Source organism: Temnothorax longispinosus, chromosome 5, assembly GCF_030848805.1.
Source record: "Temnothorax longispinosus isolate EJ_2023e chromosome 5, Tlon_JGU_v1, whole genome shotgun sequence".
NCBI lineage: Eukaryota > Metazoa > Arthropoda > Insecta > Hymenoptera > Formicidae > Temnothorax > Temnothorax longispinosus.
The window spans coordinates 15,823,420-15,846,534 of NC_092362.1; the positions used below are offsets into that span (position 1 = coordinate 15,823,420).

Here is a 23,115-nt window from a genome sequence, read left to right on the forward strand (position 1 = left end):
GAGACTGCCAACACGTTATATAATTCGTCACCATAAGATTATAAATTTTCCGCTGATAAATCAAACATCGAGAGGGTTAAAGAGAAAAATTTATTTAAAATATCAAATTACTATTTTAGGAAACTTTAATGTGTAAACGATTTTACAAACGTATAGATGCATCGTAATCGCTAAAATAATGATATGAATCTAGGAGATAACATACAAAGCAACTATGTATACGCATGGTAGAATAAATGTAGAGCGAGAAAAATAAGTTAAAAAATTATGCCACGGTAACGAAGGACTTTCATCCTAGACGTAAAGAAGACGTTAGGTATTTACAAGAATACGATTGCACGTTCCGGTGATCAGTAACAGGATACGTCGTACCTGATAAAATCATGTATTGATAACAATATGTAACGATATGTATATTCGTGCAAAACGGATGTGATTGAGTCTCTATCGGCGTACAGTAACAATTCTCCGCGCGTAACAGTTTAGAAATTTCTATCACAATTTCGACATCAGTCCCATGTTTTAGTACAACGGTCATATTTTTCGTCCGGGATCCGTCATGTGTCGAGCATATGTCTCGTTCGCGGTACGTTTAGACAGGTCTTAACTCGTAAACGGATTTCTCAACCAATGGTAGCCTTTATCCAATCGATATGCGACGAAATTTTATCGTACAACCGAGGTCTCTCGAGGCCGTCCTTCGAGCAAGCTATCCTCCAGCTACCGATACCCGTCAGCGCCCATCTCCGACCATCCTCTTGAAGGCACAGCATCGAACTGCCGGCGAGTTCTTCTTCCTATTAAAATTAAAATAATAAAATATTACTTTTATTGTACCATTTATTAATTCCGCTTATTATTTAGAATATATTTGTGTCTTGAGAAACAATAAAATGGAATTCCTGTAAAAGTTAAAGTATAAAATCAATTGAAAACAGTTTAAAGATAATAACTTATGTTGAAAAGTTTTAGCTTACGTTGCAATCGTCTGTAGAATATGCTTGCTCGGTACAGACACTGTTCACTGAAGGGATACTGATATTTTCGCATTTCTCCATTGCACTTTGTTTGAGTTGTACCCTTTGTAACACATCGCCTATCAGGAGAAAAAGAGAGAAATATTATATGTTTTGTTTCAAGCAGTTTTTGTCTGCAGTGCTTTGTCTTTCAAGTTATTCAAGTAAAAAATTAAACGTTACAAATTAACGTTTAATATAAGTACATTCTATAGTTTTCTATTTTGATTTATTTTCTACTACCTAATAGAGTTTTAGATTTTTATTATTAACATAATGTGCATATTGGCATGCATTTTTTAATTTAAATATTTTATTAGTAAAAAATACACATGTTACGATAACGTAATAACAAGTCGATTTTTTTAATAGTTAAAGTTATTTTTTGATGTTCTATAAGTGCCTAAAAAATATTTTAATTTTCGAGAAAGAGACTATCTAGATTTTGAAAGGTCAGGGTCAGTAGTACATCACGATTGTACACGTACGATTTCTCGCCCAACCAAGAGTGTTGCATTGCGATGTGTTGCTCGGTGGATCCTCGCTGGAGGGCAGGCAAACCGGTCTCACGAAGTCCGAAAAGGTCGTCACCGGTCTATCTAACTTCACCAGAACGGTCGTGCCCTCCACCGGTGATTTGATCATACCGACGATTCTGCGTTCTTGTTCCCAGGGTGACGTGCTCGAAAGTCGTACAACTCCAAGTCGAGCCGACCATTCCGCTTTCGGTTGACTATAAAAAGAAATAGATACCGTAAAAATTAGGAGTGTATGTATAACACATACAATATATGTGTAATGTAATATATTAAAATTGATAACTGCTTTCTTTGACTTCATAATTCCGTAATGTAAAAAAGAATTTTCTCAATACGGTATATATTTTTATAGTAATAACTTGAACTCACCCTTGGAAGCAATACGCGGTTGTGAGCAACCAATTGTCTGCCACGAGAGTGGCATCGCAAACGTGAACTCCTTCCTTGAAAAGTGCAACATGCCAAGGCCAATCGCCAGGTTCTGCTATCTTATTGAGACCATTAGTACCGCCATTAGCACGTAGAGATTGTATTCCGCACTCTAATTTTCAGAAATCAGAATCGAAATATAAATGGGCAAAATCGGAAGATAACATAAATGTGAAAGTCAAGTCACATACAAACGCACATAGAAAATAATAATTAATAATTCCAATTTAAAAGAATATAAATTGGAAAAAATTTAGAGCATAATTGCGCCAAAGCGCTTATTTAAAAAATGAAAAATTGTATTATACGTATAAGTAGAGGATTCGTACCGAGATCAGAACAGCGGACGTACAGAACTTCCTTGCTGGGGCAAGGAGCCCGGACGAATGTGATTTCCGGTGCTGAGGGATCTTCCATGTACACGTACGGGACATCCTCTTCGTCGTCAGTTCTTACTTCGACGGAAGCTACGCCACTATATTGAAATTGCAAAAAATAATGATTTATAAGTTATGAAATTCTAATTGCGCGAAATGATTATATAAAACGTGGATAGATCTCAAATTATAGTTAATATCCGAATAGTGTCGATTTTTAGTCCTTGACTATTCCAAATTTTCATTTTAACTTAAAACAAGATTTTTGCGAAGAGATACTTACGTATATGTGAGTAGAGTGCACAATGAGCTCGCTGCTGTTTGGAGAACATTATCCATCTCCGTTTCTGGTAGAGTAGCGTTTAAATTCGCCGTACAAAGTTTGCCGATGGTACCTTTCTCATTGAATACGACGTACCCCTCTTTGTTGTACTTCGCAACGTGCGGCGTGCTCCAGGATTGCGATTTTAGCTCGTGGACGCTCGGCGCCAAGAATACTGTGACAAAAATGTGTATAAAAAATATAGGACATTTACAGTGCTGCAATTAGCTTTTCATGTGCAGCATTTATTTCGATTTAATTAACATTATATCTTTATCAAAATTAAATTAATGTTTCTTTTCATCTTTCTCAAGTGCAATTCTTTGCGCTATTATTACTTATAACCCGTCTAGGAGCGGGGTCAGAATATCTCCCAGGGTAGGCCCTGCCTGTCGTAAGAGGCGACTAAAAGGGCGACCCCCAACGCGAGTTGGGCGATAGGCTCACAACCTGTCCCCATAAAACAACATTGTGACGGAAAGCGAAAGCCTCGGAATGGTCAGATTCAACGGCAACACGGACCCGCAGGAGGCCAGGGGTCCGACTTGGACTGTAGCGCCATTGAATTGAATTGAATTGAATTATTATTTATTATATTACTCACGACAATCTTTCTCGTCGCTGCCGTTCGGACAGTCCATCTTGCCATCACATCGCTTCGTATGTGGCACACAGCTTCTTCCTACTCCGCAATGCATGTAACCATCCTGGCAGTAGGCGCAATTCTTTTCATCAGAAAGATCTGGGCAATCAATCACGCCGTCGCAAATCCTCGGAGATAAAGCTTTCGACTGAAGCGCCTGCACGCATCCTATATTGACGTTCACATTGACTAATTAACTCATAAGATACTGCGCTTTTTGTAATTTGGCTAAAGAAAGACTGTTCTGTATTAACAATAATTAAATACTCTATTCTATAATTAGTCGCACCTGGCTTCGGCCTGCAACTACCAGGACCGGCATACTCCGGAAAGTTGGAGCAATCCAAGGCGTGTTTTATCTTCTCGGGGAGACGACTGCCGCACCCATTCCAGAACTCCCTGCAGAAGCTCCTGCAAGGCAGTTGCAGCAGATCCTCCGGTTGACTCGATCGACACGCAGGCTGCAGTACTTGGCAGACGAAGTCGTAAGCCAATGGGTAGCATTCCGCGTCCACCAATTCTCTAATTTCAATTACAGTATTAATCACATTCAATCAATTACAATCACATTCTTAATTTAAAAATATAATAAAAAAGAAAAGCTCAAAATTCGTTGCAATTACCGCAGTTTTAATGTTGTAATTAACAATAAAATATAAAAAATGAAATTTTAAAATGACATAAGATAACATAATTAAAACAAAAATTTCCATATTCTCTTTAATAATGTTGTGTTCAATGAAATAAACTTAATCTGTCAAAATAGATGAGACGCTTTTTTTAATCTAGTTGAGTTCACTTATCGAGTCTAGAGAGATATACCTAAAAGCGATAACATCCTCCTGGACATCCGCCAACGATCTATGTCCCAACATGTTCGGGTACGAGCTGATATTATAAGGCAGATGTTTGCAGTAGGACAAGTCCAGCTTGCTGCATCTTCTTGGCGGAGGGGCTGTCGTTGTCGGCGGTAACGTCGAGACGGTCGACTGCGGACTGCTCTGCGCGTTGAGGGCCTTCAGACTTTCCTGCACTTCGAGGCTCTTTGCCTCGATCGTCAGATTCGCCAGGTACCGCGAGGTTTCAGGATTCAATTCTCGCGATAGAATGTCCACGATATTCCCGGTAGTTATAGTTTGATATCGCGGGTCAAACCTTACGTCAAAGTGCACCACCAAATCTCGGCTTTCCACCCTATAAATTATACAAATATATTTATATAAACTGTTTAATGTTGGAAAAAGTAGGAAACTCTCTAAGAATTTATTGACTAAAAGAGAAGTTATTCAAAGATAATATTATGTAATATTTATAATACATAATATTTCTTCTTTTCGTGACCTTGCTTATTAAAATATTGTTTATTTTTGTAATAATTTATGTCAAGTTTATTTGTTTATTTTTAATTTACTTTTATTATATTTAATTATGTTAAATATCCACACGATGCGTTACCGCGATAATGCGACTCATCTCCGTGGACCGTCGGTGAAGATAAATCGAGTGAAATCTACAGACTCGAGTGTGATACATTATTGATGAGCGTGGCCGCAATAATGGTGGTTACATTTCATTGAACGCTGAAAGGAGCAAGTGTCGTGAAATCACGAGAAAGCTGCGAAACGATCGCGGCGACCGATTTCTCTCCCGCGCGCGCTGCCGCGAGCTGTTTTCATCGGTTTCCGCGACATCGGTTGGCTTCGTCCCATCGTTTTCCCGGCGTCTACGAAAAACTGATTTAACGGCGGAAAAACTGGCCGAGGGAGAGCTCGTGGCATACGTGGTCTCGTAATTGGCCGATTTTCTGATCTCACACGTAACACGTTCGCTGTTGGATGCTGTTGCACAATTTATTTTGCTAGCGTCTTTAGGCGTGCCTCATAACGCGGCGCGAAGGCGAATGTAGAAGATAAGATAATCGAGAATCCGGAGGTATTAATATTTGCGTTACCCGTCGAGTGCCAGAACGTCCGCTGCGAGGAATGATAATTTCAGCCAGCTGCGACGGAAGATAAGATTAAGGCGGTCGCGGTACTCTCGCGATCGTATCCGGAAGGCCTCGGTAGAGGGATCAGCCAACTCCGCGGTGAAGGAATCGCCTTTGGTAACTCGGAATGTCGCGAGAAATATCTGATCCCCAGGTGGATCCGACGTGAGGAATGTGTCTGGAACAGAAGAAAAATATTTTGTGCTGGTTGCTATAATATAAGGCAATAATGCGTGAGAAAAAAAATAGGAAATCCAAATGTAGCGTATGAGAAATCTTGCGTATGGTAATGAAGAGATGTATTGTGTGTAAAAAAAAAGAATTTCAAGAGTTGTAGATGCATGTCAAGGCTAAGAAAGGTATGAATAAATATGATTATTAGCTTAATGAGCTGAGACCTGAGCGGAGTCAATATAATTTCACTGCTCTCCGCGCATCGATCACATAAATAGACGTATTACTCAACGCAGTCGCATTAATCAAAGTAAAAAGGCTCCCGTATAAAGCCTGATTATGCTGTGGATGCAATGAAAGTTGATTATCGGCGTGTGTTATATCCGCGGAAATTACAGCAATAAGCTCCTCCAAGTCGCCGCGTAAATAAATCATTCGCTGTTTTATTATGCGTCACCTCCATCTCCAGTCATGGCATTTTGTATTTCCATGCTGATAAAATTCTGCCGTCAAAATGAAGTCTGCTGACGAGGATCTCACGAATTTACGAGAGGTCACAGCGGGCTCGCTGAAAGTTTCGCGAAACCACTTGACCGATAAGCGCAGCCGCGAGAAGGAATTTAGAACGTCGCGGTGCGCGCGCGGGGTCTCACCGTAATTCGCCTGTACGTACCACAATCTGGCTTTCTAATGTATGTACGATCGGCAAACGATAGAGTCGAGCGTGCAAAACGTGCCAACAATGTCGAGGCGGGTCTCGCACACCGAGCGTTGTCATTAGAACGTCGTCGGCGCGGCCAATTTTCCGCGCGCCGGGCAAAACGAGACAAATCGGGAGCACGCAGGTGCCCGCAGGGATCTCGGTTTCTCGCTAGGAATCACCTTTCACCGGTCCCCCTTCCCCCCTCGTTTCTTTGGAGCTTACCCCGGCGGGAGAACCTCTTTGACCCTTTGGTACGGTCATGGGCGGCGAAATATTTTTTTCTGAAAATTTTCTGAGAATTGTGCAACGTTCTTTTAACTCTCTTTTAATTTTTTTCACATTTTAACTTGGATTAATTATTTAGATCAGTCCGATTTCTTTTTCTTCATTTGTATTTTCTTCTCGTCACGTAAGTTTTTACACCCTACTTAGAAAGGCTTTACGCGTTTTACGCACAATCTCTTTGTGAAAAATCTTAGAGATTTTGCGCAATTTGTTTCTCTTCTTTTTGAAAGCTATTCCTAGTTAAGTATTTTTAAAGGTACTCAAAAGTTTATATTTAATTCAAATTGCTGAAATTGTAGAGAAGATAATGTAATATTACTTCTAGATAATTGCGACGCCTATGGTTATACTTTTCCTCGTGGGTACGCTGGCGCTGTATGGTTTGGATCCGAGACGTGATACTCGAGGTACTCATGGCGTACGGTATATTTTTCTCATATATGACTAATGAACATGGGATATCTAGCATTATCGCACATATAAAGTGCACATGAGCCTAGAAGTACTTTCTCATGTATTTTTAGCATGAGACAGTTACTCCATTAAATAAATCATAAATAAATTTAATTATGCTTCTTATAATTAATCTGAGAGTACTCTGATAAATTACTCTCACCCAAATTCAAATCTTATCTAGCGACGAGTACAAGTATTTAAAGATTCTTTCATACCTTGTCAAGCTTATAAAATAATTCTCAAAGTAAAGAAAATTGTACGATGTGTATAAATAATGTAAAATAATATAAAATATCTATAAATAGTATAAAATAAATTTTTATTTTATACTAAGGATAAAATTTGTTCTTCTCTCTGCAAGAGAAGAAAGGTTTTCATTGAAAAAAAATAAAGATTATATTTTCTTCTCATTAACTACTTTTAATTTTTTAATTTTTTAAGGTAGGAACCATTCTTTGTAGTAGTGGCCAACTGTTCGCCATTCTAATGGCTAATTCGCTGAATAGGCTACAGTGTTCAAAATGTTTCAAGGACACGGATCCCCACCTTTAAGGTCGAGCCTTGAACTGGGCACGTATATACTCATCTGCCCGGACAACTCGGTCAGACCGTTATACGTTTGCCAGCTGAAAGCCTCAATGGACCAGCACGTTCCGTGCAGCATCTTCCATGACCTCTTATTTCTCTCGGTCGTAAACACGAATTAAGCGGCGATGAGAACTGCTGATTTCCATGCTACTCGCTACGTCACACGGATGTGCGCGATGCGTCTGTATATCGGCGACTAACAAGCTAAGTTTAAGTGCGGCGTAAATCACTCTCGAGCGAATTCGCGATAGACATCGCTTTTCCCGACGTATTTGCAGAATAGCCGCGTTAAGGTAAAATTCACAGCGCAAGAAGCTGACATGTGATATATACGTTAAACATCGCTGATCAAAGCCGAACGGACGGAGCGTATTTACGAGAAAAGAGTAGAGAATGAAAGGCAGGAAGAAGATGATGCGGCCAAAGCCCATTGAGGTCTTTCAGCACGCACGCATAACGGTCTGACCGAGTTACCGAGTGTTCGAAGAAGCGCCGACATATACTCCTGATCGAACTTTTTCCTAGTAGTCGCGTTAAAATCGGCGTCATTCTCGGAAGAAGCATATTATCGTCGAAAGAAGAAATTTCGGTCACAGTTAGTGCCGTTATTGTCATTTATTTTCCCAGTCTGAGCGACTGTTTTGTTGTCCAGCAATGAAATATAAAATATTTGTCGTACCACGTATCTCTTTATCATATTGCAAAGTATATCGAATTATTGCTTAGGTGGGCTTTGAAAAAAATCAAATCAATCCTTCGTATCGCTCAAGAAGCCTATTAATTTCTCTGTTAACTTCAACTTCGTCTACTATCGAGAAGCGTTTAGTACGATCTCCCCTTACTGAAAGTCCCGATTCGGGCGGCGAGTCGCCGTGGCCGTTCGCAGATCCCGAGAACATTCAAGTCGCCGTTCCGTAACAAACGATCATTGTTACGTCGAGGATATACGACCTTGACCTTAGCCACTCGCTATGCCGAGACGAATCCTGAATACCGTGGAAAATCTGTTAGATTCTTGGATGTTCTCTATGAGATGTATACATATACATATATACATATATGTATATATATTATATATTTCTTTAATGTCGCATACGTAATTGTTTTAAACCTGCAGAGAACAGTTAGTTAATTATAATGAGTGCCTTGGTACCAAGTAACGCGTTGTAGGAAAAGAACCACATTATTAAGAATAACGTTACGCGAGATCTTGTTTTTATAAATCTTTTGATATAACATATGTCGTTTGTGAATACATAATTTTATTAAACTGATGTTTCTATGCAAATCACGCGTTCACCGTTATCGTACACTCTCTACTCGTAGTACACGGGACTTCCTTCTTTCGAAAGAACGCGGTTAATGCTACAGTGTAAGTAATACTACTTACTTATATTGAAGATTAAAGAATATATATAAATGTAATTTTGTATTTAAAAGCCGTTTTACTACTAACGTCGAAATGATTTCACCTGAAATTAGGACAACGTAATTCTTATTCATTAATAAAACTTTTAATCTTTGCTTTATCCAGTGAGTTCAGTGCTTTATGCAGTTCTTCTCGTGAAACTGGCAAGAAAAATGAGGAATCTCAGAAATTTTACTTGCACAATCTATTTTTTCCGAATCATTTTGCGAGTAATATGTAGATTCTCTCCCTTTCTCCGTCTCTCCCTCGCTCTAATGTAATGTAAATGCAAGATACAGTTATTTCCCTCCTTCGTATCTGGTTCGTCGTATACGTACGGCGTGCGCGCCGAGCGTGATACACCAAGGTGAAGTGCACGCGCCTACAAGGAAACGTCATTCATTCGGACAAAGCGGCGAGTAGCCGCCGATCGCACTTCACAGCCCGCGAAACGTTCATGCACCGTGAACGCATCCGTCGTCCCGCGATCCGCGATCGCGATGCGTTACACCGCGCCGCGCCGGCGGGATAATTTCACGCCCGCCAGGCCGCCGATTGCCGGTTAACCGTGGAGTAATTGCATTTGCTCGTCTCGGCTATACCCTCGACGCGTATACGCAAGAACGGCGAGTGAAAGCGGCCGTAGCGCGTTGCGTGACGAAAATATATCTCGGTTCAGTAAAATGCCCCCGCGGATAACAGGCTTACTTAAAATAACATCGCGGCGTGTAGCGGCGATCGGTTACAGCGCAGCAGCCACGGCGCGTGATGGTACGCGCATCACGTTTCGAATAATGCATAGATCTATCATCGCTAATGCGCAGGCAATTAAATCGTTCGACAGAACGCTCACTTTCTAAGACCTAAGAAGAAGAGCATCGCTCTTCTCGAGTGCGTCGAGCAATGATCTCTTTACAGTACAATAACTTTGTAAATTGCAAAAATGAGAGGCCAATGCATTCCGAGATTAATAAGACAGATATCTCGCAATCAGTCGAGGAGCATTTTCATAAACGCGAAAATTGACTTTAATCTGAAATATCTTACATTAATTACAAAGCCTTATCTTTATATCGCAATGCTCTATATAATCGTACTAATAAATTATAAAGATTGCTCAGAAGGCTACACTAATTTTTACAGTAATTTTATATAAAAACATTTGTTATAACTATATTAAAAAAAGACTCTATTTATATAACTTAAATTTGTTTTAACGTGTAGAAATAAACATCAATTAAATGTAAAAAGACAGAAAGAAACATATTTCAAAGATTAATTAGCAATAAGATATATCGGAACCGTCATATCAAACATCAATTAAGATGTGCGGTCGAGGAATGTTTTCTTCATAAATCTTTTATACAAAATTATGCTTCTTTTGTTCATATTTCTTGGACTTTCATGTTGTTTGTAGTTTCTATAGTGTACTTACAGCCGAGGTATATGGAAATACCCGAGAAGAGGAGGAAGAATAAGAAGGCGGCGAGGACGCAGCATCCGCAGCGATACTGCCCGCCGAGCTTCCTTGTGAAACGAATGTCGCTGTCGGACGACAGGATCGAGCTTGGTGTACCGGCACGGCTGAATCTTCGGGTGCTCACCGTGCTCACTGAAATCTGCGGACAAAAATGTGTTCGTATTTTACACTGGCGATTTTAATTGTTGCTCTTGATCGATACGCCATAAATTATAAATACGCTGCTCAAAATGACAAGTGGATGATACTCTTCAAATAATCTATAATACTATTCAATAAAAAAAAAATGCACAAAAACAAAGATAATCATTTCTCAGTTTTTTGGACGCTGAATATGATTCTGTTTATCAAATTGCTTTAGACAAATTTTCAGGTAAAGCAAAAAAGGCTATTTTACAATTAGTTAGAATAATTATTGATCATAGGACACGGTCAGTCACAAAATCAAATAAAATCAAAGAGTTATAAAAATGGGCATTAATTATGATCGGTCTCTCGCGTTAGTTACGTGACTGTTATCTTTAATAGGAAATGCACAACGTGAGTGAGTGCAAACTAGCGTCTGTATTACCAGTATTATTTACTATATTTGAGCTTCCTATATATTTAAAGATAATATTTTCTGTAATGAAATAAAGCCTTAGTAATAGCATTACGAAAGCAAGATTGCTGAAACCATTCACAGTAAATAATAGTGGGCGGTGTCTTTCTCCACGCTGATGAAACAATCCGCAGTCCGCTCCCTCGTGCCATCAATGAATTTTTATCAATCCGAAAGAACGAGGATTACCGTGATTCCTCATTGCGAAACGAACTGCATTAACGATCGCATCACTTCCGTCTCAGAGTTGAGACAAAGCGACACGATCCGAACCGAGTCGCGATTCGGTCGCGAGCTACGTAGAACGAATTTATTTAAAAACGAAACTTAGAAAACATCATTGCTGCTTTTGGATAAATTTTGATACGCAAAAATGTCCGAAAAGAGGACACGTCTGTTTCTAGAAAGCTAAGAAGATTCGTGATCGACAAATAAATAAAAATATCCGTGGCCTCAACCTCTCATCTCCTTCTCTTAATTATATGTAATTGCGTGTCGCGCGATGGTATTAACGAAACTGTGCGTACGAGCTATACACGCTTGAGCGTGCAGGCTGTCGCGTATAACGAACGTGAATCTGAATCCATCCAAGAAATCCAAGCGACACGGATCACTCATAAATAAATTATTTAAATAGGCGAGCCTCCGTCTATTTAATCGCGTTCCCCATCGCGTACGATGCACCTCCGCGGTCGGCTGCAGCCCACAACGAGGCACCTCCAATGTGCCTATACGCCTCCACTCCGTTCGTTCAAATGCTACGCCCGGCACACGCTCCGGCGCGAAGGATCGCGCCTGTGCAACCAGGATGGGCAAGCGAAAGAGCGCCTGGATTACGGGTTGCTTTTCGCCGCGCAAAGGTCGTACAGGACTAAAGGCCAAAACCCGCCTAAACGGTGCGAAACGTTTTACGTTCATAGAAGAAATTCGACGAGCCACGTTTTTACGTGCCGGCCTCGATACGCGTCGAGCTGACCCTGTCGCACGCGTTAAGTTTTGTCGTATTCACTGAAAAAATGTAGGTGTTTTTAATTGTTTTGCGTAGAGACACCGAACGACCAGAGTGCGGGCAACGATCTAAACCTAAATGTTAGGTAATCTGGATACTCGAACTATATACGTCCGTGAGAGCCGACCGATTTTCTCACGCGACCCGGTGTACACACATGGGAACCCGTGTTTAGACGCAAACACGTAGCAGCACGACGCAAACACGACGCAATACGTAGCAGCTGGCGAACGAGATGCTATCTCGAATTCTATTTTCAATCACTTCCGCAACGCGATTCACGCCCGAGCAGCCATTATCTAATTAAGCTGAGTTAATGCGATACGGATATACGCGTGTAATTGCAGACTATATAGGTTTATTAAACTGTGTCAAACGTTCGCGATTCAAAATCGATTCGTTGCACCTATTATTTATCGAGGTGTACTAGCTGGGATAACTCGAGAAAAGTTAGAAGAAAATAGAGAATACTGGAATGCGGAGCAATTAAATTGTAATGATATATCGTGTAGCAAAATTTTAAAGAAGAATTATTGAGGAAGTATGAAAATATATTTATACCTGTCTTATATAGATTTATGTGTCTGCGTGCGTGTTATCAAAATTATAATTAACTTACAATATACCTCGCATACGAGAGGCATAATATTCGAAGTGGTACAACGTCAGCTGTAAAATATTCCCCCACGAAACCGCAAAATCGCGGTTGCGGAAAAGTTCCTTGCACTGTGTCACTTATATAAGAGCGAGTTATAAAAATGTTATGCCCCCCATGCCCGTTATGAAACTGGCGATAGCATGATGTACTAGCACGGGTGCGAGAAGTTGCCTTTCGTTCGTGGATATCAGTTTCGCGAACAATGCACTGGACTGTGCACGATTTTTACTTGCTCCGCATCATTGGCTCTGATGTAATATCACAACGCTATTAGAAATGGCAAGCATTGTAAATGTTTTATTTCTCAATTCAAACTCCACTCGGTATAATTCATATAGCGAGAAGCATGATAAACATTGTACGCTTTAAAGTTGCTAAAATTATAAGTCGGGACTTCTTTGCGCGAAAAGCGAATGAAAATAATAATGTTTACGTGCAAACATTCTTTGGATCGTATTTAGTATGTATGTATAAAAAATAAGAAGAGTAGTTATACCTAAAAATTATTTTTGAAGAAAATTGTAATTAGAAAGTAAAAAGGGATGGCATATTTTTATGTGCATTTAGCAATATGCTGTTTCACATCTAGATTATCTATAAATGTCAATCGAAGCTAAGAATATACTAGTATTTCGTTTCATCGTTACGTAAGATTTGTGATAACGACAAAAAGACTAACTTTGGCGAACAATAGTGCGAAAGACATTACGAAAGTCAAATGAAAGTTCGCGTACTGTCTTCGCGCCTAGTTTTAGCCTAGTTCGGTAACGACTAATGTTTCCGCTGAAAAGTCTTTCTCACACGACATATCCCTTGTTGAGGCTTCCGAAGTGAAAGAACCGGAAATCAAGCATGACCAATTTTCCTTCCACGAAAAGCAAAAAAAGATTGACGATGCGTTTGAATGCTGCGAAGTAAAAGTATCTGGTGATTCCTCGCTCGCCAGTAAAGCGAAAAGGTCAGGACGATCTTCCACGAAGAGAGAAACCTTTACGTCGAAAGATGTTGCGAAGAGAAAATAATGCATAATGGGAAACAAATAATATTTAAAAAATTTATTTTATTTAAAAATTAATTAATATCTGCCTTTAATGATAGAATGAAACTCGTGATCGGATGACCACGTTTCGCGCTAAATGCGGCGCGAGGCAAGAACGCGAATACGGATTTCCTTCTTCGAAGCGGATCTTCCTCCTTCGAAGCTGTATTCTTATAGAACGGTCATTGCTGTGCGAAAACATATATGCACGCGAACGTTAGTGCTTCGCTCGCGGATCTGTAACGGCGCAAATAAACAAAGCCATTATCTCCGGGAGACTATGTAAAAAGGGGAATGCAAATGCCGGGTAAGATCGACGCGGTTGACCGCGGTTGTGAGCTGCCGATCTCGATAATGAGCCGTTTCGCGCTTGAGACGAGCCGATCCGATCTGGTGGACGCACCAGATTGGAAAGTAGAATTTCAGTGCGGATAAACGCAGCGCCTTCTCCTCTCGGTAGCGATTGCAGGAAGAGATTAAGACACGCTCCGGCTGACCGGCGCATTTCGAGCTCTTCCGTTAATAGGCGCGGTCAGTGACTTCAAGGCCGGGAAAAATTAGACTCCGCGGCCGATAGAAAAAGCGCTCTTCACGGCCAGAAACTTTCGCGAAAGTACACGTGGTCTCACGCACTGCCCCCCCCCCCAACTGCCTCTCGATACCATATCGGACATCGCCATAATAATAGATCAATGCATAATGACCGTTGTAAACGCTACCGATCCATTAAACCGTTTTCTACCGATGGGTAAAAGAATTGCTTCCACTCCAAAATGAGAAGCCACGTCGAATTTACGTCCCCGTGAAACCGCGCGTAAAGAGAAACCTCAAGTTTATGTAAAAATTAATGCTAGAGAAAGAAGTTTCTATATAATCGTTAAAGAAACGATTCAGATCGCGTATTAAGATACAAGGAAGATATCTCGCAACGGTATCTTAACGATGCTAATCTATAGATCCTATACTTAAAAAAAATGCAGATTTTTTCCTCGTATAAAATATATTTGTGCATTAGATCTTCATTTATAAATTATTCCTGCACACATATGCACGAGCCAGTTAATGAATATTGGTGAAAATAGAATTGACTGTAAATGCGTAATGCGAACGATAATGTAAAAAAAAAACGTGACCTCTTTTTGTCGCCGGAAAACATGTCGGTCGATTGTCAACCGTTGAAAAGAATAAGTGTCGATGACCGGCGGAAAGAATCTGTAGAGCGTCATCGGAGCTACTGTTCTCTCGTGACTCTCTTGACCGTTATAACCGTTATACCAAACGCCAAGCCACCTTTCCAAAAGAGCCAAGAATCTAGAAACGAGTTTCTGTCCGTCTTGAATTACAATCCGCTCGGTCATATTATACGTACTGTCTACGCGGTGACAAGTAAGCCTCCGGAACTTGACGCCAGTACTCGTCAGCAAAAAGCAATCGCGAGAAAAATGACAACGGAGTTGATCTCCGATCTGCAATCTGTCGTCCTCGTCATCAAGATAATCGGTATACTTATTCTACGAAGAAAATTGTCTCGAATCGTTCCGCGCCATTCTAAATCCCAGAGTTCAGTTATGTGACGTGAACGCATGATTCTCCGAGATGATCTTCAACATTCAAACGATACAATTTTCGATTTATGATTTAAGTTTATTAAGATTATTACAATTACTTTAATTTAAAATTTAGTTATATATCCATAAAATTAAATTGTGATTGTTCCAAAGAAAAGGAGACAAAACAGAAAATAAAGGGTTTAGTGAGCAAAGATATCATCAATGACGTCACCGTATACTTAATTTTTATCATTGAACAGATAATAAATAAGAAATACACCAATGTGAAATTACCGATGTGAGACTTCCTGATATTCAATCAAAGACCTGCCATCAATCATCTGAGTTTGACGTCGGCGCGACATGCGTCACGCGCGATTTTAAAGAATACCAAGCGCGATCGGGTGTCCATGAAGTAACGGTATCGGGGATAGAGCAGATGACGACGGCCCAACCCAGACGACCCAACCCACCTAACGCATCGCTCTCCATTCCGGTCAGCCTAGTTCCTCGTCAACTCGCCGCCGAGTGCGTAGGTATTTGCGTGGCCAAGGGGGGTCATTAGAGAACAAGGTCAATCGGTCTGGAGAGGAAAACCAGATAGATCAGGCTCCTAATCGCCGAGAGAGGTGGACCAAGGTGGACACAATCGCTCGCGTGTAAACGCCGTTCGCACTTGGCAATTAGCACTATTGATGAAGAAATCTCGCTAATTGAACGTTATCCTTTCAATTAAACCTTCACGAACGCGCGACAAGTTTCTCGATTTCCTTTTCGAAAGGCGAATCATTGAAGCGAATGACAACAAAACGCAGAATCATTGTTCACTTGGAAAAGGGTTACTGCCATCAGCCGTCTTTCTCTCTCGACTCTCTTCGTCTCAAATCAACGTTGCGGAAAGAGACTACCGACTACCAGAATTATATTTGCGTCACGCATAGAAATTTGTCAAACGGTATTGGAAGAACAAGGTTGAACGAATCTGGGGAAACCTTGGCTTTTGACCAATTTACAACTCGTTTGACACATTTTATGCACTCGGCAGTCCGACGAGTTTCAAATACGCGCGACTCTGCGCGGCTCTTGCATAATTTATGTCGGTGAAAAATCGTGTCCACGATAATTCAACGGTCGGCGGTAACGAACACGACCGCAAAAATAATTCGTACGGTATCAACTTGCAAACCACGAATCGTCTCTCGGTGCGTCTTGCCTTTCAGTCGTTCGCACGCAACGCTTCAAAAGTCGACGACCTATTCCAATGCAAAATATTCAAAGTGCATTCAGATCTTGAAATATTCCTTAATATACTAATCAGCGATAGTTCTTATAAAATGATACGAAAACTAAAATCGTCATGTATATTATTCTGCTAGAGAAAAACGTGCAACAATTTTGCTAAAACCTCGAGCATGTAATTAAATAAACGCAATACGTAAACACAATTTATGTCCTGATAAAAATTTCTATACAAAGGATACCCTTATAAAATGACAAATAACGGCAATATCCAGAAATCGGAATAATGCAGAGTATTCAAGTATCAACGACCGAGTAAACGCGCGCGAGTTCAAGGTTGAGTCTCTTTCCCGCGACAATCCCGCTAGCCTTTCAATGGCCTTTACGTCGCTCTGTAGTGCGAGAAAATTAATCGGAATAATTAATCGAAGGACACGATGGGTGAGCATCAACGCTCGATGCGCGATGCGACTTTCACCGAAGTTATTGTGTGCGGCTGATTCATTCGGCACCGTTTCTTACGACTGGAAGAACTCGGGCGCGAGGAACGGAATTAATCTCGTTTCATTTCGTCTCGTGAGTAAAAAAAATATATACATATTATAATGTTACGCCGCGTGAGAGTTGATTAAATTAATCAGAATTGCGCTTTCTCGCCACGGGGCGATACCTACTCGCCGGCTCAAATGTCAGCGGCGAGTTATGGGAGCGATTATGTTTATCCCGCAATTGTTCCACCGTTCCAATCTGCAGCATCATTTCTGGATAATAGAAGAGGCGGGCACCTTATCCGCGAAATGATTATTTGCAAAGCCAGCCACGAGACAGAAATATGACGTTGCGTCGGGCAACAAAGCAACATTACGCCATTTCGCGTTCTCGGCTCGCACAAGACTTCTAATAAAGCAAGTTTAAGTGCAAGTTCGAACAAAGGTGGTGTGCACGATACGCGTTTGCCAAGCTAGAATAACAAGCGTTCGAAAATGCGCACGTTTGAAATGTTCGCTTCAGGATTTATCATGAATTATCTGCCTCGCGGCCCCGTTAGGGAACGTCGGAGGATCGATCCGAAGAAACTGGAAAGTATCCCGAACGCGCAACACTCGCCGTTACTCATACCGTCCGCCGTTAAACAATGCATTCTTCTATGTAGGATTCATATAACGCCTCGCGCGTCTCCGCTCGATTCCTCGCATGCACGAGTCGCGACGTTTTTCGCACGAGGGCCCGGCTCCCTAATTAATAACGCGACGGTATAATGAAGAAAGCATGTGGAGATCCGCGAAGGGAAAGTGCGCCACATATTCGAGTCTCACCTTCGAGTCCCACGAGCTCTTCCGCTTGTGCTCCATCGCGACGGTCATTTTTTTTCTGCCTGCGATCGCGCACTCCCGCGCTTCGTCAGCGCTCCTCCAGAATTTGACCGGCTCGAGGAGTCACGGGGATCATCGCGGATTTCTTTTCCTCGTGGAGCGTACGCGCGTATCAATGGTGATGGATGACCGAAGATGATCAATTGTCCGTTTCTGTTTTTTTTTTTTATTAAGAACTGCAAGCCTGAATATCGGCAAGATACATCTCCCGCAGGCCTGCCGCTTTCCGCTTCAGAGATATTAGCGTCCCATTCGCTGTAAAAAAGAAATACTTACAATTAGAGACTCGTGCAATTATTCTCTAGGAAGTGTCGGGCTTTATGGACTTTTTTTAAATAAATGCACGTCGGTCGCCGTCCGTATTGTGACGGGAGCGCGTAAATCACATGATCAGTCGTTTACCGCTGTTGAAACTTCCGTTCGGCATAGAGTGCCGTTCTTTGGTATTTTCTCAGCAAGTCTGTATTTATCGTTTAATATTACCATTTTTATTGAAACTAATGTTCATTAATTTAGAAACCATAAAGTTTAATAACAGTTTCAAAGTTTCATTGAAAAGTTATATATAATACAAAAACGGACTTTATTGACGAAGAATTAGAAGTTGATGTAAAAAATATTTATTTCGTATAATTAATATAACTTTTTATACTTTAAAACAGAATTCTTTTCACGTTGATAATTCCTTTGAAACAAATTGTTGGCATATATTATGTAAATAATATTTTTAAACACTGCCATAAGGAAAGCATTAACAAGTTCAATGCAGTTTTGCGCAAATAAGCAACAAATGACATAAATGTAAAATTTTGAGAATTTTACATAAAATAATTATTACATTTATAATTTTTAAACATAATTATATACCTCTTTTGTTATGAAATTTTAGAAGAGAATAAGCAACCTAACTGATGATTTTTAATTTTTAAAACGTAGAAACTGCTAAAATAAAAAACTGCCAAGATAAAAATCATGACATGATATACAGTTTAAATAATCGCACAATCAAATAATTAATAAAAAGAATTATGCAGGTAAGTCACACACGAAGATTGATATATCCTCATGTATAAAACATCTCCGCAGGACTAGTTTATGTAATGTGTGTGTAACGGTTTAAAACTTAACGTATACTAGATTTATCTTATAGGATCTGTGAACGCTCTTGAGAGAAACACGTATCCTTTAATCTTATCTGTTCTTGTTAACATTAGTCTCAGTCTTAATAATCTTTCCATAATTAAAGGTACGCCTTTACACATAAATCACATATATCATGCTTGAATCAAATGTAGAACGTATCAAACAAGCGATGCAATTTTTACAGTTTCTCGTATAAATATGTATCAACAATCGTAATTCTAAATTGACCGTATCACACGCAGCGCACGTTCAGAATACAATAAATCAGGTTTCTCCTGTCTCGGCGAGTATTCGTACCTAAATCGTCAAACGTAAAGATGAAACTCGGTTTTCCAATATTGACGGTGTGTCACATTTATCACAAGAAGAAGAAAAGGATGCCTTCGAGAGATCACGTCACTGAGAACCGTCCGGGGACCACCAACTTTGAACGCGCGTGTCGGCGAAAAGCAAAACAAAAACAAACCGCTCGTGTGGAATCGGCGTGCAGCTGCGGCGAAAACGCACTCGAGGAAAGGAGGCGACTGAGCGACCGCGCGCGGCGAACGAGACGTTCACCACCTCGGTCCAGGCCGAGCACTTCGATCGTCGAGAGGCAGACAATTTCTCCAAGCCGGCCCCGCGCCACGGGATTCAGGGGATTGTCCTGGACGAGGCGAGACTGCCGAGAGAACGGCGCGGCGCGGCGCGGCGGCGGTCTGCCCGCCTGCCTGCCTAAGCTCCTCGCTCCTCGTGGATGCACTTTCACGTCATTACCGGTTCTCCACGGGCGTCCGCGCGCACGAGGGCACAGTTACGGACTAGTCCGGGGCAAGGACGTCTGTCCCTCGTCTCTTCCTGGCCCTTTCCATCCCTTCCTGTCCTTCCGTTTCCATTTGCACCTCCTTCAACTTTCGACTTTGCTTTTTCTTTCATTTTTTTTCTCTTTATGCCTTTGCCAGTTTTGAGCCCTTTTGTTTTAGTCGCGATTGGCCCCGTTTCTTCTCATCTCTCTCTCTCTCTCTCTCTCTCTCTCTCTCTCTCTCTCTCTCTCTCTCTCTCTCTTCTGCTCTTTTATTAAACGTCATAATTATCTTTCAGTCTTTACATTTGTGCTTTTCTTCGAATCCTTGCGTCCTATTTATTTTCTCGCTTATGTTAAGATCTGTTATTCCTTCCTTTGCTCGTTTTCTTTTTCTATCCAGTGATTACTCGTCTTCGTTTTTTCCCGCTATCCTTTGCATGGCTTTGCACTCCGCTGCTAATTATGCCGCGGATTACGAGCGACAATACATTACTGTTCGATGTGTCGGAAGCGCGTAACGGCAAATCTCGTGCAGGTGCCTGTTGAGACATTTAAGGAGACAACGGTGTCGCAAGTAAAGTGAACTTTTTGATCAGACGTGGAGTTTACGGTAATTTACTCCCACGGTGTATCTCAAGCTGGGCACGACGTGGAATTGTTCTGGAGCGGCGTAGTGGATGCACTTTCACGTTATTATCGTCGATGCCCCAGTCGGCATACATATGTGCAAATACGTAGTATTTAAGCAAGATTATCGTTTCAGGTCTCTTAATGGGACTACGAACGAAATTAATTCCAGCGATATCGCGGGTAGAAGATATGCCTCGCCACTGAATTGCCCATTATATTTCCTGTTTTTCTTTCTGAATATTCAATATTCGTTTCAATGTTCGGCAAAAAGGTCGACGAGAGGATTTATGTATTTTACGACCTACTTTAATGTGAAAAATAACTTGGAAAACACTTGCTCCGCTTGGAAAGGAAACGAGTCTTGTTGAACGGAGAGATATTTTTCGATACACTACATCGAGCAAAGGCACTTTATTAGTGCAAGTTATTTTATTTCAAGGGTAACGAGACAGGTTTTGGAATCAGCGCAATGAAATTAATATGCGTGTTTTCCGTCGTAGATTCTACATCGGTGAGGTGTAAAACAAAGAGGAATCAGATTTTTTTTTACTTTTTCCCTTAAAGTATAATCGAACGAATTATTTTTACGTTATTGCATATTATTCGATAGTATCACTTTAGTGGATTATTATTATGAAATAAGTAAGTAAAAATTAGCGTAGGCGTAGGCGATCTATAATATTCGTGCCAGAATTTAGAGTAGAATTTCGTTTACAACTTTATATGCGGACACGAAAAACATTTAAAGAATTGTACATATATAAATACTTATGTATATTAAAACACACACACAAATGCATTGAAATACCTGACATAAAAACAATAAGATCAACGAAAACACTACGAATAAGAGTAATTTATTCATTTTAAATATATATATCTTATCTAAATGTATAATTATCAGGGATTATTTCATATTAATGGCAGAACCACTCATACACATAACATATTTATGTGCATGACTATGTTTATTACGTGTAATATTTGCAACGCCGCGCCGGTAATATTTTACGTGCGGCTATAGAATTCTATACCTGATGTTTCTATATCGTTTTTGATTTCACGTCCGGACATATCTGTCCGATTGCTCTGACTCTATTACGAGAGCAACGGTAATCCGTGCGTCTCTAATGAAACGCAAATACGGGGAGTGCACTCCCCGCGAATAGAAACTACGATAAACCTTACTTAGATAGGAATTCAACCGTGAAGATTACACTTTACCGTTACAAACTTTATTCTTTGAATAATGTGCACTCTAGGAAATCTACGGATAATCGATGAGTCTCATCGATGAATTATATCGAATGGTGCACGGGGAAACGTCCTAGAGTTTTTTCACGAGTTTCTTGTCCACAGTAATTTTTGTTGTAGAAGCTAATGATGTTGTACATTCTAATTGCAACTGATTAATAATATGTAGTTAGTATAATATAGATACTAAATTCTATATAATTGTAATTTATTACTAATTACAGAATTAATATTTCTAATTGCATAATTAGTAACATGCAAATCAATTCAGTCTTGATATTCAAAAAATATTTCGAAAGTACGTCGCTGGTAAAAGGCATTCGTCACAAAACTGACAATTCGCAGTTGCGAATATTTTTGTCGCGAAGTATCGAAGATTTTACACGGAGCCCTACCGCGGTTATTTTAAGTCACGAAAATACACGAAAGAGACAGGAAAGAATGTGGAAAGACGAGTTGAAAGAGGCTAAAAGAAGCTAAAAGACATCACGATAACAAACATTTCAGGCTTACCTGCTTGCGAGACAGATACTCAATTCCCAAATCCAGTAGAACCACCTAATCTTCGCGCTTCGCGTGCCGATAGCAGGTTTTTATTCCTTGGAAATCAAAAGACCTCTTCTTATAGAATTCGGTCACTCAGTCCAAGAAAATTCACGCTGATCCCACCGCACAAAACGCTGCCTTCGTGTTCGGGCCAAGAGTCGACTACCCTCGGCCGACAGCTGCCCGGAAATGACAGTGGCCGCTTCGACGAGCAGACTGATTCTTAACGCGCCTTCCGTAGTACTCGAAGAAACACACGGCTCCTCGAGGGGCACAAGCCTCCTTTCCTCCGTGTCGCGTTAAGAAACAACCGTTAACGCGGGCCTTCGACTCTTCGAGGCGGCCGCTGATGTATAATACGCCGCGCCGTGCGAGAGTCGAGCCAGCGATTGATGACCCGACGTGGCGCCGTAAGTGGCACCCTTCTCCGCGACCAAGAAGTGGAGAGAAGCGAAGAGAAGAAAACGAAGACGGTCCCCCGCGACAAATTGTGCGTGTCGGCGTCATGTAACGTCTTACCTCGGGACACCGCGAGCGTTCTCGCCGAGCCTGGACAAGTGAAAGTATTCGCTGAAATTATTTTCCTGTAGCACATATTAATATCAAAGTGGACGATCTTTTATTAAATGTCCACCTACGACCGATGGCTGTACTCGAGTAGCTCCACGATATTTTCGAAACATTTGTCGATGTTTCGATTTATAAATTGTTTCGATGCTTTCTTGAAAAATAGATATCATGTTTAACATTTACTTAGGATAGGTTCAAAATATGTAAGAAATGTCACTACACAAAGTCACGTAATTATTACGTAAATTCGATCCATAAAAAAAAAACAATGATTGCGATTTCGAATATTGTCGTGCATTTTAAACGATTGCA

General features: G+C 40.7%; 1 protein-coding gene across 2 annotated transcripts; it reads right to left on the bottom strand.

The window, feature by feature from the left end:
• Positions 1-107: 107 nt before the first annotated feature.
• On the bottom strand, positions 108-23,084 carry LOC139813543 (atrial natriuretic peptide-converting enzyme). Of its 2 annotated transcripts, XM_071779096.1 has the most exons (13): positions 22,201-23,084; positions 17,820-18,131; positions 10,363-10,546; positions 5,278-5,491; positions 4,149-4,520; positions 3,616-3,848; positions 3,288-3,494; positions 2,645-2,858; positions 2,314-2,459; positions 1,925-2,096; positions 1,505-1,749; positions 978-1,096; positions 108-797 (listed from the first exon to the last, which is right to left on the bottom strand). In XM_071779096.1, exons 2-13 carry the CDS (start codon positions 17,865-17,867, stop codon positions 624-626), a joined length of 2,328 nt encoding a protein of 775 aa, XP_071635197.1. In that variant the 5' UTR covers positions 17,868-18,131; positions 22,201-23,084; the 3' UTR covers positions 108-623. The 2 variants fall into 2 exon arrangements, with proteins under 2 accessions (XP_071635197.1, XP_071635198.1); XM_071779097.1 differs by lacking the exon at positions 22,201-23,084 and having other exon boundaries at positions 17,820-18,389.
• Between the last annotated feature and the right edge of the window lie 31 nt (positions 23,085-23,115).